Source organism: Podarcis bocagei (assembly GCF_964188305.1).
Source record: "Podarcis bocagei genome assembly, chromosome: 14".
Lineage (NCBI taxonomy): Eukaryota > Metazoa > Chordata > Lepidosauria > Squamata > Lacertidae > Podarcis > Podarcis bocagei.
The window spans coordinates 54,348,304-54,364,575 of NC_138139.1; the positions used below are offsets into that span (position 1 = coordinate 54,348,304).

The 16,272-nt window shown below is 51.0% G+C and overlaps 2 protein-coding genes across 4 annotated transcripts in view; both read right to left on the reverse strand.

Annotated features, from left to right (window-relative positions):
- The window catches only part of LOC308572870 (uncharacterized protein), a gene marked incomplete at its 5' end in the record, with an annotated part of 179,729 nt that overhangs the window by 35,928 nt on the left and 127,529 nt on the right, over positions 1–16,272 (reverse strand). The gene's annotated exons all lie outside the window — the stretch shown is intronic.
- The window catches only part of RADIL (Rap associating with DIL domain), an 81,728-nt gene continuing 66,135 nt past the window's right edge, over positions 680–16,272 (reverse strand). For all 3 annotated transcript variants that reach the window (XM_081169394.1, XM_081169396.1, XM_081169395.1), the window contains 6 exons: positions 15,952–16,102; positions 13,247–13,437; positions 7,482–7,896; positions 4,448–4,587; positions 2,799–2,938; positions 680–2,639 (listed from right to left, as the gene is read on the reverse strand). In XM_081169394.1, coding sequence (XP_081025520.1) covers positions 2,531–2,639; positions 2,799–2,938; positions 4,448–4,587; positions 7,482–7,896; positions 13,247–13,437; positions 15,952–16,102 — 1,146 coding nt within the window. In that variant the 3' untranslated portion in view covers positions 680–2,530. The remainder of the gene's footprint in view (positions 2,640–2,798; positions 2,939–4,447; positions 4,588–7,481; positions 7,897–13,246; positions 13,438–15,951; positions 16,103–16,272) is intronic.

Here is a 16,272-nt window from a genome sequence, read left to right on the forward strand (position 1 = left end):
CGTACAGCTTCTGGGTCATGTGGCCAGCATGACTAAGCCGCTTCTGGCGAACCAGAGCAGCGCACGGAAATACCGTTTACCTTCCCGCCGGAGTGGTACCTATTTATCTACTTGCACTTTGATGTGCTTTTGAACTGCTAGGTTGGCAGGAGCAGGGACCGAGCAACGGGAGCTCACCCCGTTGTGGGGATTCAAACCACCGACCTTCCGATCAGCAAGCCCTAGGCTCTCTGATTTAGACCACAGCGCCACCCACCTCTGATATAGTGCAACCTAATAATAGCTGCCGGTATCAGGCCAGTGGCCCATCATCTCTTTCTGCACTGAGTTTTCCTCTGGCGGGGGGCATTTTCAGGCCCCCCCGCCTTGCTGACACCAGGCTCTGGGAAGGGCGTGCAAGGTCTCTGGAGCCCCTCGCAGCCTTCCAGAGTCCTTGTGTGACATTTCCAGGGCACTATATGGTAGGGATAGTCGCACTCGGCGTTTTCCAGACTGGGCGCAATTCTGCCTTTGTGCACGAACCGCTGTGAATGTAACCACCCTGTTAGTTGCCCCAGCCTGCTCTGCAACTCTGCGCCTCTTGAGCCTGTGTGACTGGTGCTCCCCTTCCCGGCACTCCTTGGCCTTCCCCTTTGCAAAAATGAACACAGAGCCCAGAATGAGAGACGGCTGCTAAGCCTTGTTACGACGGTTGCTAGTTTTACTGTATCCAGTTATTTAACCCAGAGGAAAAGAGCTTGGACATAACGGCCCTTTGTCCCTGGCCTTGTTCTTTATCACATCGTCTGCAATACTGTAACTATATATACATTATTATTATTATTAAAAAAGATGCACAGTATTAACAAACAAAGGTTGCCGCCCTTCCTCAATCCAGGGTGAAAAACAGCTGTCTTTCAGCCCAGTGAACCGAGGACGCTCACCCCAGCAGAAGGGATTGCAAATGTTTGTCTTTCAGCTTGAGATAAATGCTGCTTTAATACTGTTCGCCTAGAAAACGGAAGCTTCTCCTGTTCATCGGGGTATTGGAGGAGGTCCTCTGTAAATGAGATAAAGTCTCCCCGCGTGAATGGGGCCACTGATGAAACTTTGCTTGAATCATTGGCGTATTTTGGCTTCTTTTTCTGATCTGCTGCCCGGCACACAAAGGACAGTGGGCAGCGTAGCTCTTGCGGCCATAATAAGTGGAACTGCCGTGTGACGTGGCAAGAGCCTGTCCATTTGGAAAGGGCCAAGTTCATTTGAGGAAGATGGATTGGCTATTGGCTACAGCAGCCCTGTTGAACCTCCTTGCGCAGAGGCAGTTGAGCTGCTGAATGCCGGTTGCAGGGAGAGCGGCTGCCTTCACGGTCTTCCTTGTGAGCTCCCTGAAGAAGGCGTCTTGCCCAGCTGTGATTCAAAGAGAGGATCCAGGGCTTGGGAGACTTAGACTAGGTCTGTTGCAGCCGGGCATGGCTCTCTCATGTGCTTCTTAAGCAGGTGTTGAGACAGCCCAGCAAATTTGGAGGAATCCTGCCAGATTTAGGGCCGTCTGCTAAAGTCTCTGTGTCTATCCATCATTGGGTCTTGGGTTTGAGAGAGTGTACATTTGGGGTGGCCAATAGCCAGAAATGGGGAGGAGAGAGGAGGGGCTGGCTGTGAGGCCCCTTTAATAATAATTTTATTTATACCCCGCCCATCTGGAACATGTCCCCAGCCTCCCATCTCTCTCTGTTGCCTGACGTCCGTTTCCCCTCTCTGGGACTTTGTGGGTTTAGCTTTTCTCCCTTTCTCCAGGCCTCGGTCATCCTACGGACTCCGACTCCCATCAGCCCGTCAGGATGATGGGAACTGCAGTTCAGCAACAGCGAGCGAGTGTCAGGCTCCAGGGGCAGTGCTTCCCACCTCTCGTCCTGCACATGTACTGTGTCATAGTTGTGGCGCCCAGTGCAGAGAAACCGGTCCTGCTGTGGGCTCCCCACCCTGCCTTACTTTGCACCCTCATCTTACCCTGGCCAGGGCAGCTTCTCCCCCCTGGGCTTGTGCATTAGCAGGCAATTAAGCAATAACAAGCCCATTTTCTCCCAAGTGTTTTTGCAGCAGAGGCAGGGAGGCAGCGGTCGAGGGCTTGGGATGTTGCTGCAAGGCTAAGGTCCCATCCCTGCTGGGTGCACAAACAGCTGGTCTCGAAATTCTCCAGTTGCAATGAGAGCAGGCAGCCACAACGGGGCAGCGCCGCCTCTCTTTAAGTCGCTAGCTGTCGGCACCTGATGTCTGCAAGAGCGGAGCCCAGCCTTTGGCTCTGAGACCGCAGCAATTCAAACCATCTTGACGGTTCCAGAGCTGGGAGAGCAGAGTTTGCTTTTGAGGCCAGGCGTAGTCTGGTGTTGCCGCCTGCAGGCACTTCTGAGGGGCTGGTGGGAGCCTGCAGCCGGGATGCCCCATTGCATCTCCCTAGGCTATGCCCACGGCCCCCATCCCTTGTGCCCGATGCAGCCTGCACTGTTGGAGAACCCAGGAGAGCTGTTTCGGAGGCACCTCTTCTTTTATTTTAAGGGGAAGGTGAGGAGCTGAAGCTGATTTTCTTGGCAGCCTCCAGGTCCGATTTGGCCACCAGGAAGCGCAGCTTCTTGCCCCCCGATCGGATGAGGTCGACGGCACTGAAAGAAGAAGAGCAGGGAGAGGGGAAAGCCCATCAGAAGGAGTGGGCGAGAGCGAGAAGGCAGGATGCGGCCTTCCACTGAGCCACATAATCAGGGGTCCACCTTGCAGCCCCTCTCCTTCCCCACCCCCACCAAGCCTCCCTCCTCTTTCCCTACCTCTGGTAATCAGAGCCAATGAGGCTCGTGCCGTTGACAGCCAGGATCCGGTCCCCAATGGAGAGCCTGCCGTCTGCCGCTGCAGGGCTCTCATGGATCAGAGTTCGGATGTAGATCCCGGGGGAGTTCAAGGGCGTGTGCTGAAGAGGATGGGGGGAGAGAAGGCAAAGCGGGAGTCAGCAGAGAGGTCAACGCCAGCTCTCTCACCGATGGATGGAGGCGTTTGCAGGAGCCCACTGTTGGACGGTCTCACTGGGAAACTCCTGGGCTGCCTTCTTGCAACTGATTGGCAATTCGTTTCCAGGCTCAATTCAAGGGGCTCCTGTTGGTGTTTAAAGCCCTGAACAACTCAGGATGCAAAGACCTGAAAGGTCCCCTCTCCCCTCCAGACTCCCTCGGGTGCTATGGTGGAGTACCCCCCCCCTGGCTCTGCCCTCAGGCTCAGAAGGGGGTGGTGACCTAGGAGAGGGCCTTCTCTGTGGCGGCCCCACTGTGGGACTGCCCCAGCTGTGGGACTCCCTCCCTGGGGAGGGGCACCAGGCGCCTTCACTGCACAGCTTCCTCTTTGCCCTGGCTTTTGACGCCACCCAAAGACCTGCCTGTGGCGTTTGCCCTCCTATGTGTGTGACATCATACTGGGTTCATAAGGAAAGGGTTAACTAACTGTAAAATGACTAACCCTGGGGGCAGAGTTAACTGTATAAGGTTTAAGCACAGAGGTTTGGGGGGGGGGGAGTTAGAGTTGTTGAGAAGACAGTCTGGAGTTAGAGACAGATGAGAAAAGTCTGTGGGTTGGGCTAGTCTGGTGGGAGAGAGTGAGAGAATTTGTTAAGAGGAGTCAGTCAAACAGTTGAGATGATCAGTCAGAAGGTATTAGGAAGGTATAGGCCAGTAAAGAAACTAAAATTAAGATACTGACAAGAATATTATCTGAGAAACCATAAACTTGTTAATGTCTGTAAAATAAACTTGTTTTATTGGTTCACTTTTAACAACTGACTGGACAGTGTTTCACCCGAGAGTAACTGGTTGGTTGCAGCGGGGAAGTGAGCACAGTGGTGGCACAGGGATCAATAGGCCGTTAAATGTCCAGGGACCCTGTGTGACTGCCACGCCGCCTTATTTATTTTACTGCAAACATGACAAAATCAACCCTGTCCCTTGCAGACGACCGCAGTGCCTGGTGAAAATCAGTCGGGTTGTGCATCCGCAGAAGTGACTCAACGATGAATGACCGCTGGAAGGAGCACAGAGAGAATAAATGCCCTGGTTCGTCTACAGCAACACAACCAGACGCCTTTCTAAGAAGTTGGCCAGGGACCATTTTAGCACATGGAAGAAGCTTGATGTAGCTCAGGGGCAGGGGGTCTATTTTGCAGGCCAAAGGGTCAATCCCTGGTGTCTCCAAGTAGGGCTGAAACCCTGGAGACCTGATACTAGTCTGTGCATGGACCAGGGCTGGCTCACATGGGGGTGCCCTCCAGATTTTGTTGGGCTCCAAATTCCCCTTGGTCCCAGCAGCCAGCATGGACAATGGCGGGATGGTGATGGCGGGAGCTGTGTACCTCTCCATCTCCGCAGCTTTCCCTACCAGCCCTTCTTTGGCAGCAGACCGAAAGCGACTGAAGCTGGGAGAGCGAGAAACTCACCAGGCCGTCGATCAGCCCCATTCCCAAGCCGATGGGCCCCTTTTCCAGCTCCACGACAAAGACGTAGCAAAAATCGTCCGCGGCCGAGCTGCGGCTCGAAGAGGCTGGCGTTGGAAAGTCGTAGGGCGTTGGCGAAGAGCCTGGGGTCAGAAGGAAGGCGGTTTGTGAGCCTGTCTGTTCCTTGCAAGCAACACCTTCTAAATACAAGAACTTAAGGAGAGGCTGCTGGATCAGGCCCAGGGCCCATCTAGTCCAGCATCGTGTTCTCAAAGTGGGCAACCAAACGCCCGTGAGGATCCAGCAAGCGTTTCTCTCATATGTAAGTTTTATGGTTGGCCAGGTTTTCCTGACCCAGTGGTCAATGGTCTTTATTTTCCCATTTCTGTGAGCAATACACTCTTTCACTGCTGTCAGCAGTATGGTAAATCGGCTGTAAATCACATTTAAACCGTAAGGACCTTCTGACCAAGTGCACACAACCAGCGCTGGGAGCTTGCGCAGGCTGCAGCGAGCCCTCAAAGTGCGGCTGTTTTTGTGAAATAAATGGGATCTCAGAGGCCAAGCGTCAGAAGCCACTGGGCCCAACCCAACCCAGCTTGAGCTGCCAATGAACTTGGCAAGGGCTGCTCCCAGCTGCTTCCACCCAGTGACTCAGAGGCGGGAGCACAAGGTGGTAACACACTGCATTTCGCTGCCGAAGGCCGGGAGAGGATTTGGCAACTGAAATGGACTCCCGTCTACCTCCAGTTCCCTCCCAGGAGCTGCAATTCCAACGCGGACGGGCTCTGCCCACCGATGGGCTTGCCTCCTGAGCCACAGCTCTTGCAAAGCAAGCCTAGGCAAGAGTCCTAGAAGGCAACTGGTAGGGCGGGAGGCAGGGAGCCCACCACCAGGGGGCGCCAGAGCCAACGACAAGCAAAGCCAACGAATTCTAGTCCCGTCTGCCCCCAAATCTTCCTCCTCCTCCCTGGTGAATTCTACAAGGGAATCACCGAGACGGATCCTCAGGCGAAGGGAGGTCTATACATTCCATTAATAGTAATATTAATATTTACAGCTTGTTTTCACCAGATAAGAATCTGACCTACTGCTTCTCACAGAGACTTGCATAGCCCACAAAGACTTTCAGAGACCTATAAGACTTGTGTTTATTTGGTTCTATGTTTCCAAGAGAATCCATCAAGAGTGCGTAATTTGTGACTTTCAGATTTCTGTTTATTTGGTTTTGCAGAGAGTGCATATTTCATATTGTTTAATGTTCTGTAGAGATTATATAAGGAGTTTATATTGGCATCCCATCGTTGTACTTGGTCGTCGTGTTGCCTTTGGATATCCCTGAAGTAATAGGGCAGGCAGGTTGGTGAGGCAGCACCCCATCTGCCCTAGTGCACCTGCGCCTCTGAGAGGTTGGCATCACTTCAGCCTGCAGGGTGGGAGGTCCCATTCTGGGGGGAGAGAAAAAAACCTCCCCACATGTATCATATCACCTGGCTTGAGAGCAGTACATGTGAAAAGGATCTAGGAGTCTTGGTTGACCACAAACTTGACATGAGCCAACAGTGTGACGCGGCAGCTTAAAAAGCCAATGCAATTCTGGGCTGCATCAATAGGAGTATAGCATCTAGATCAAGGGAAGTAATAGTGCCACTGTATTCTGCTCTGGTCAGACCTCACCTGGAGTACTATGTCCAGTTCTGGGTACCGCAGTTCAAGAAGGACACTGACAAACTGGAACGTGCCCAGAGGAGGGCAACCAAAATGGTCAAAGGCCTGGAAACGATGCCTTATGAGGAACGGCTAAGGGAGCTGGGCATGTTTAGCCTGGAGAAGAGGAGGTTAAGGGGTGATATGATAGCCATGTTCAAATATATAAAAGGATGTCACATAGAGGAGGGAGAAAGGTTGTTTTCTGCTGCTCCAGAGAAGCGGACACGGAGCAATGGATCCAAACTACAAGAAAGAAGATTCCACCTAAACATTAGGAAGAACTTCCTGACAGTAAGAGCTGTTTGACAGTGGAATTTGCTGCCAAGGAGTGTGGTGGAGTCTCCTACTTTGGAGGTCTTTAAGCAGAGGCTTGACAACCATATGTCAGGAGTGCTCTGATGGTGTTTCCTGCTTGGCAGGGGGTTGGACTCGATGGCCCTTGTGGTCTCTTCCAACTCTATGATTCTATGATTCTAGAAAACTACCCCTATTCTAATGCTGGAACCTCCCTCCCTCCTGTTTTACTTGCTGGAGAATTCTGGGGAGTGTTTGTGCTTAAGCCACGGGGACCAGCATCCCTTGCTACGTGGGACAGGGAGACCAAAACCAGTGTCCAGACCAGGCGAGGCCACACAGACGCCGGGGCATCACCGTGTGGATTCAGGGGCGAAATGGGTGAAGAAAAACAAGCGAAGCTTGAATCCTAGCAAGACGGAGGCACTGCGTCGCTCTCGTGCCCAAGAAAGTGGTCCGCCGGCTGCCCTGGGTGGGGTTGCCCTGCCCCCAAAGGAGCAAGTTTGCAGTTGGGGGGCTGCTTCTGCAGCCAGCTCTGTCCCTGGTCTGAGAGCTATGGCCATTCCTGGTCACAAGCAGTTCCATGTTTTTGCTGCTTCAATACTAGATTACTGCAATGTGATTAGTTTTTCTGCTATTTACAGATCTAATAAATACAACAAAGTTCAGTTGTTGAATGCTTTGGAAGCTGAACAATTTGGAACCCGAACGCCGACAACCGGGAAGTGAATGCTTCCGTTTTTGAACAATTTCGGAAGCAAAACAGCCTCTGCGCAGCGTTTTTCATTTTTCTCCCTTCACTTTGCAGCCAGCCCATTGATCCTCGGTTTTCAAACTTTTCGGAAGCCGGTCTTCCGGAACAGATTAGGTTCAAAAACCGAGGTTCCACTGTATTTGATAATCCATTCAGATGTAACAGTTTGCAATAACTCTCAACAGAATAATTCGGCAGAAACACACTCCCAATTATTATAACAGCCTTCCTGGAAAGGTTCAACTCGCTTGCCCCAGAAAGCGGCTCTTCGTTTCCTACCTTCAAGGGTCGTAGTTTTGGTGCCGCTGAGGCCATTCCTCCGAGGGTCTGCCGTGGCCTTTCCGGGGATGGCCTCTGGGGTGAGTTCGAGGCCCGCTGGGTCAAAGGTCAGAGGTGTGTTAGGCGGGGTCAGCAGGCAGGAGGCGTCTGCTGGCGCTGATGAAATGCTGCCCTTCCCCTGGGAGGCCTGCAGGTGGAGCTGGTGGAGACTCTCCTGGAGCCGCAGCTCACAAGCCTCGTTATCCCCGGCGGAACCGTTGGTGCCCGGCGGGACAGGAGAGGGACCCCCAGCTGCCCTGGGCTCCACGCAGCTCACGGGTCTGCGGCGCTGCCAGTTCGCCCGGGCATAGGAACGCCCCGTCACCTCTGCCTCCGAGTCTGCCTGGGGGGTGGTTTGGCAGCCGATGGCATCTGTCTTTTAACACGGAGATACAGGGAAAGAGGAGGCGTCAGTCTCTCTTTTACTTATATGAAATGTCTATATCCTGAAATTCATGGGGGGAAAGCTGTCGCAGCAGTTTACTACAGCCATACAGGAGAACCATGAAAACCATATTGAAAAAGAATGTTAAAATCAGAAATCAGCTAACTATTGTGCAGAGGTTATTATTGCCGTTTACTAAATATATATACCAGCCTTCATCAAGAATCCACAGGGAGGTTAACGGCATAAAACACAAAATACGTGCTATAACAGTAGGAAAAGAAAAGAAAAAAATACAACCCCCCAGAAAACACATTTAAAATGCCGTAGGTTGTATAGTTAGCCAAAGGCCTGGGACAAGAGGAACATTTTCGTCTGACACCTAAAGGTGTATAATGGAGGCTACAGGTGAGCCTCCTGGGATGAGTACTCCACAAGCGGGGAGCCACTGCAGAAAAGGCCCCGTTCTCGTGTTGCCACCCTCTGGACCTCTTGTGAAGAACAGCCACAGGACAATTTCAGGTTCTGGGTCGGTTGCTATGGGGAGAGGCGGTCCTTGAGGTGTTGTGGTTTTGAGCCATTTAAGACTTTATAGGTCAAAAACAGCACTTTGATTTGGGCCCAGAAACTGGCAGTTTGTGCAGTAGGGCCAGGATCGGTGCAATACGCTCAAATCGCCTTGCCCTGGTGAGCAACCCGGCCGCTGAATTCTGGTTGTTCCTAATTGCTCGCGTAAACTTGGCAGAACAGAAACGTTTTCAGGAGGCATTGAAAATTTGGAACAGAAGGTGCCTGCTGAATCTCCTGTGGCAGAGAGTTCCACAGGACTGGGCTGGTGACACTAATTGCTGCATTTCATGTTGTAGTCGGACAAACCTGCCAGGGTGGGATACAAGGGTTCAGATAGTCTTTGAGGCATCTAGGCCCGAAGTTGTTCAGGGCTTTGTCAATTAATGCAAGGACTGTGAACATGGCTCCGTAGCAGAGGGGCAGCCAGCCCAGATGCTACAGAAGAGTGGAGCCTTCAAAGCATCCTCATGCTCCTTGATGGAAAGAAGAGGGAAAGGTCTGGACCCAAAATGCAGGACATGCAGGACTGGCTGAAATGACTGGCAGAATCCGTGACCAGGGGAAAGAGACAGCGGAAGAAGACTGGAAGAAATTTAAAATCTATTTAAAGAAACATTGTAAAATTTGTTGTTGTTTAGTCGTTTAGTTGTGTCCGCCTCTTCGTGACCCCCTGGACCAGAGCACGCCAGGCACTCCTGTCTTCCACTGCCTCCCGCAGTTTGATCAAACTCATGCTGGTAGCTTCAAGAACACTGTCCCGCCATCTCGTCCTCTGTCGTCCCCTTCTCCTTGTGCCCTCTATCTTTCCCAACATCAGGGTCTTTTCCAGGGAGTCTTCTCTTCTCATGAGGTGGCCAAAGTATTGGAGCCTCAGCTTCACGATCTGTCCTTCCAGTGAGCGCTCAGGGCTGATTTCCTTCAGAATGGAGAGGTTTGATCTTCTTGCAGGCATTGGGACTCTCAAAAAATTAATAAAGCTAAAATGTCGAGGTTTTAGGGGAAAAGGGGTTTACAGCTGTAAAAGATTAAGTAAAAGAAAAGAATAAGGGAAAAATTTGATAAAACTAAAAGCTAGGATTTGCTGAAATAAGTTTGGAAATTGGGATGTAGAAAGGGGAGGTATGGGGAAGTCGGCGAAGTAAGGTTTAAGAAAAAGGGATATGAAATTATACATGTTTGTTTGTGTATTTGTTTGTTTGTAGTGTGTACTGTTTGTGTTTATAAAAACTGTGAAAAACCAATAAAAATTTTATATAAAAAAAACAAAATGCAGGACATGCAAGGCACCATCTAACCTGTTCTAATCTCTCTACAACCCATGGAAAGGGAAATCCACCTCTGGTGGGAGGGAGTTCCACAGTTCATCTCTGAGATGTAAGAAGAAGGACTTGCTTTCCTCCGTCCTGAATCTTCCCGCATTCAGCTTCCTTCACTGGATGCCCACGAGTTCGAGGGCTAACTCTCCCCGTCTTAGCCCTGCTAAGGAGCTTTCCGCCGTCTTTCCATCCCCTCGCTTTCAGGTTAGGGAATTAGCACTAATCCCTCGCATTGGCTTCTGTCTCTCTGAAGCGTCAGCCCAGGGAGGCTTTCAATAAAGGCCAGGAAGGGCTGCAACTGGAGATCAGGCAAAGCGAGGAGGAGTAGGAGTTGGTCTCGAGCTCCAGAAGGTGGCTCCCAGTAGGTGCCATCATGGGGTCATCGATAGGAAGAGATTTGCCAGACTCAGAGGGAGCCCCTTTTCCCTTGGTGCCTGTCAGACACAGCCCTTTAAGGGCTGCTCAGAAAAGCAATCACAATTCCACCTGAGATAACTAAAACTCAGCCGGAAGAAAAGCAAATTTCGGCCACCTGCATAAACGGAGCACTGCGGCCCCCCTTGTCTCGCTTTGCAAAACTCCCGCAGCTTCCGCTACTACGAACCGAGTTGCAGCAACAGAGAATCCTCCGGAAAAACAATCTCTCCAAGGACCTGTTGATGGCATTTTACCATTGTACAGTGGTACCTCTGGTTAAGTACTTAATTTGTTCCGGAGGTCCGTTCTTAACCTGAAACTGTTCTTAACCTGAAGCACCACTTTAGCTAATGGGGCCTCCTGCTGCTGCTGTGCCGCCAGAGCACAATTTCTGTTCTCATCCTGAATCAAAGTTCTTAACCCGCTGTACTATTTCTGGGTTAGCGGAGTCTGTAACCTGAAGCATCTGTAACCCGAGGTACCACTGTATAGTGTGGACGGATAGTGTGGACGGGGCCTCAGTGTGATTTAACAGACAGGATATTGGACTACAACTGTGGGGAACCAGGGTTTAAATCGCCTCTCAGCCATGGCCTTGGGGCCACTCGCTGCCTGAGGTACCACTGTACTGTGGAGAGTGTATTAACTTATGGTCTGTGTGTGTGGCTTGGGAGCTGCACAGTCAGGGAAAAAACAATGCTGTCCAGGGTTGTAAAGACTGCAGAGAGAATAATTGGGCGCACTCTTCCCACCTTGGATCAAATCTATGCTTCCAGGTGCCATAAGAAAGCGGCAGAGATAGCGCAGGATAGTGCGCACCCCGGAAATGATCTTTTTCAGCTTCTGCCTTCTGGAAGAAGGTCCAGGGTTATAAAGACTAGGACTAGCCGCCTGAGAAACAGTTTCTATCCAAATGAAATTTTGGTTTTAAACTCAGTGTAAAGTAGTCTCTATGGGAGTATATTGTATTTAATTATGGGGTATCAGAGTTTTTAGGGGGCTAACCAGGCTGGGATAGCAGGCTTGTGGGTTTTTTAATGTCTGATGTAGATTTTTTTCAATTTCGTTGTTCTGTATGGGACAATGACAATAAAGATTATCATATTATCGAGAGCGGAATGGACTCTCTTGCAAGAGGGGCTGGCCGGCCAGCTGACACCCCCTGAACTGGAGAACTGGAAGCTGCATTTGTTGCCTTGACCTGAACATGTGTGGGTGCTGATTTCACAACCAGGTGAACCCACAAACCCAGGGGAGAATGTGGACAATATCGTTTTCCTTCCCAATTCAGGTAATAGGAAGATTTCTTTGCTGGCACTCTGCAGAAACAGGCAGGTGGTGTTGAAGGAAAGGCGATGAGCAGCTGCAGGCGCAAGTCTGGTGGGGGTTTAACATGCGCACACCTTGGAATTTGAGCCCTCGACTGGTTTTCAATTATTCAGAACCGCTGCTGGATTTCATGTTGGGCTTGCAGCAGCAGTGGCAGCTGGTTTGCTTGTTGGGTGTGAGCCCTGGGGCGACGGAAGGAGCCACAATATTTCAGATTGGGGGGGGGGGAGAATAAAAGACTTGCCCTTTTGCTCAACTCTCTACCAGTGGGGTGGACCCCACTGACAATCTCACGTCCGAGACTATGCAGAATTAGATAAATTAACAGGAAGGATTCAAAACCTGGGGGATCAGAGATTCTTAGAAGACTGGAGTAAATATATGACTATCTGAAAAGTAATTGGGATGAACAGGACTGCAAGAAGGTGGATTAAGGATTAAGGTGGATTATTTGAAATATTGCAAGAAAGACTACAAAAAGAATGATTAGTTAACGATAATTAAGTGTAATAGGAAATTTAAAAAAGGCAGAATAAGCGATAAAGAATGGAAAATCATCAGAGGTGTTGACAGAAGTCAAAAATATTGTATAAGATGTGAGATATGTTGTATGACTGTTGGAACTGATATGTTAAAAAATATGTTAAAAAATCAAGAAAAATGTGTGTGTGTGTGTGTATATCTCTCTCACATCCACAGGTTTGCAAACAATCCAATGCATCCCCCCCCCCATCTCAACAGCTCTCAACATGTTCTGCAAAATGTGGGGCAGAGGGGGGTGGAGGGGAGATCTCAGTGGCCCTGTGTGGGAAGATCATTTTGGATCTTGCCCAGACAGCCCTCAGGCATAGCAAGGATTGGGTGTGTAAACTAAGCAACACCACATGAAATGATTTAGCTGAACCGGTAGAGGAGCAACAGACAGAAAAGGCAGCCTGTCCTTTCTCCTCCCTGATTCTTCCTTTCTTAGAAGCTCCTTGTTGGTAAATTAGACTACTTCCTTTTGGGCTTTAACTCCTTCCTGCTTCTCCTCCAAGTTCAGGATGAGCTAGCATGAAATACCAGCCAGTGTGGTGTTGTGGTTAAGAGCGGTAGTCACGTAATCTGGGAAACCGGGTTCGCGTCTCCGCTCCTCCACATGCATCTGCTGGGTGACCTTGGGCCAGTCACACTTATTTGAAGTCTCTCAGCCCCACTCACCTCACAGAGTGTTTGTTGTGGGGGAGGAAGGGAAAGGAGAATGTTAGCCGCTTTGAGACTCCTTAGCGTAGTGATAAAGCGGGATAGCAAATCCAAACTCCTCCTCTCACCAGAGTGGTGCATGCTCTGGTTATCTCTCGCTTGGACTACTGCCATGTGCTCTACGTGGGGTTCCCTTTGAATGCGACCTGGAAACTACAACTAATCCAGAATGCGCCAGCTAGACTGGTGACTGGGAGTGGCTGTCGAGACCACATAACACCGGTCCTGAAAGACCTACATTGGCTCCCAGTGCGTTTTGGGGCACAATTCAAAAGTGTTGTTGGTGCTGACCTTGAAAGCCCTAAACGGCCTCAGTCCAGTAGACCTGAAGGAGTGTCTCCACCCCCATTGTTCAGCCAAGACACTGAGGTCCAGCTCTGGTGGTTCCCTCCCTGCAACAGCCCTTCTTACATCTTAAAGATGTGAGACCAAACCCTCAAGATTCTGGAAAGGCAAAAGAGCTTTACCTTGGGGGTCTCCGCTTCGGGCGAGTCACTGGGGTGGGGGCTTTTGCTGCGCAAGCTCCACAGGAAGTGGCGGATGTAGAGGAAGTGTTGGTAAATGTTGTCGTCCAGGTGTTCAGCCTCCAGGTCTACCTTGAACCCTCCACTGGGCAGCATGATTGGCGGGTGGCTGTCAAAGGACTCCAGGATGTCATCTAAAGCCCGTTGTGGAGGAAGCAAATGTGTGAGTTTGGGGTTTTTGTGATGCAACCAGAAAGAACAGCCCCCCCCCCCGTCCCACTGTGATCCATGCAACGGTCACCTCCAGACTTGATTATTGTAATTTGCTCTACGTGGGGCTGCCCTTGAGACTGACCCAGAAACTCCAGCGGGTGCAGAATCCCATGGCGATACTCCTTACGGGGTTCTCGCCGCGGCATCACATTCATCCAGTGCTATACCAGCTGCACTGGCTCCCAGTGGAGTACAGGGTCAGGTTTAAGGTGCTGGTTTTAACCTTTAAGGGACGCGGATGGCACTGTGGATTAAACCACAAAACCTAGGGCTTGCCGATCAGAAGGTCGGCGGTTCGAATCCCCGTGACGGGGTGAGATCCTGTTGCTCAGTCCCTGCTCCTGCCCACCTAGCAGTTCGAAAACATGTCAAAGTGCAAGTGCATAAATAGGTACCGCTCTGGCGGAAAGGTAAACGGCATTTCCGTGCGCTGCTCTGGTTCTCCAGAAGCGGCTTACTCATGCTGGCCACATGACCCGGAAGCTGTATGCCAGCTCCCTCGGCCAGTAAAGCGAGATGAACACCACAACCCCAGAGTCGGCCACGACTGGACCTAATAGTCAGGGGTCCCTTTACCTTTACCCTTTAAAGCCCTATACGGCCTAGGACCTTCGTACCTACGGGACCGCCTCTCCTGGTGTGCCCCACGGAGGACCTTAAGGTCCACAAATAACAACACTTTGGAGGTCCCAAGCCGCAAGGTGGTTAGATTGGTCTCAACTAGGGCCAGGGCCTTTTCAGTACTGGCCCCGACTTGGTGGAATGCTCTGTCAGAAGAGACTAGGGCCCTGCAGGACTTGACATCTTTCCGCAGGGCCTGCAAGACTGAGCTGCTCCACCAGGCCTTTAGCCAAGGCACAGTGTGACCCCCTCTTTCTGTAATCCTCATAGAACTCTAGCCCAATGGTTGCCATTAATTTGATTCTGAATTGATTTTAGAATGAATTGATTTTAGAATGCTGTGTTACTTTTATTGTTGTTAGCCGCTCTGAGCCTGGCTTTGGCTGGGGAGGGCAGGATATAAATAAAATTTTATTATTATTATATGCCCCAGAATCCTCTGTGCTGTTTGGAGGGGTGCTACCACATACTCCCCATTGGCATGGGACAGGAGAACCGCTTTCCAGCCCCGCCTAAACCAGCCACGGAAGCAGAAATCGGCCGCCCTGTCTCCATCTTTCAGTCTAATTGCTTTGGCACGGATGAGGCTTCTCTGCTGATCGCTTTGGGTACTTGACACAAAATCATTCCCCAAATGTTGATTTAAAAGGTTGCCTTTCCTGGCAGGGGAACGCTTGTTTCCACCATGATATTTCAGCAGCCTCCTGTTTTCGCCCTAAAAGCTCTGTGGGGAACGATGGGCATCCGTGCTCCGAGACAAGAGCGCATGCAAAGACTGTGGCTGGTGCCGTTTCTCTTGTGCGCAAACGGTGCGAAGACCGCATGCGGCACTCGCCTCTCTCTGAGCAATGTGCCCCTCAAATGTCTCCCATTAATCAAAACGTGCGCTTGGGGGGGGGGGGAAGCAGGGGAGCGAGCCAAGCGGATTGGTCAGCGCTGCAAAATGACTTTCACCTATGAAATATGAAGCTATGCCTGGGACCCACAGCAAAATGTTGCAGTAAGTGCTCCCGTTCAAGGTCTCGGCTGCGACGACCTTTCCCAGAGCGCTCCGTTCCGTCCCCCGTTCCCACAAGAATCAGCCAGTAATCTGTGTCCCCCTCCCACCAAGCACGGTTAGGGCTGCATCGGGTCCTTGCTCAACTTGAGATTTTCTCTCCTGTAGTGTTTTCGTATTTTGAAAGACTGGCAGAGGGTTTCAGAAAGGGGACTTCCCCAGCCCTGCTTGGGGGTGTCAGGGATTTGTAGAATTGTAGGGACACGGAGGGTCATCTAGTCCAGCCCCCATCAAGGCAGGAATGTAACTGGTGACGACGGAAGGGCATCCAATCAGCACTGAAGTCCGCCCCATTTCATTTTCAGTGGCAGAGAAATGGGGACATTTGAACTGCATACTTTTCAGCAGAGGGCCAGTCCACTGTCCCTCAGACCTTGTCGGGGGCCGGACTATATTTTTTGGGGGGGATGAATGAATTCCTATGCCCCACAAATAACCCAGAGAAGCATTTTAAATAAAAGCACAAACTCTACTCATGTTAAAACACCAGGCAGGCCCCACAAATAACCCAGAGATGCATTTTAAATAAAAGGATGCATTCTACACATGTAAAAACACGCTGATTCCCGGACCATCTGTGGGCTGGATTTAGAAGGTGATTGGGCCGCATCCGGCCCCTGGGCCTTAGGTTGCCTACCCATGGCATACACATTGTTTCTTTAAGCATTTCCCCCATTGCCCCTTCTGACTCTCCCCTTCTGTGATTCCCCCATTGACAGAATCCCTCGCCGGGCAACCTGGCCGTGTCTGATCTTACCTGTCCTGAAGGCTGCCAGGCTATCCTCCTTGCTGGGCTGCCAGGCTGGTACACATCCCATGTCGGACGAGGCCTGGTACTGGGTGAGGATGTGGTGCAGCTGGGCAGGATTGAGGGCAGGGAATTCGGCTCTCAGCACAGGCCAGGTCATCTGAGCAAAGCAAGAGAGGGACGGGTGAGGTGTTGCAGAGGAATGCTCACTGGGTGGCTGGCGCCACCCTCAGACGTGCGCTGCCAACATCACGGGATTGTGAGGATCTTAGACGCTGAGATTTCAGAGCCCAAACCTGAGACCTAGGGGACTGGCTGGACACTGAGAGG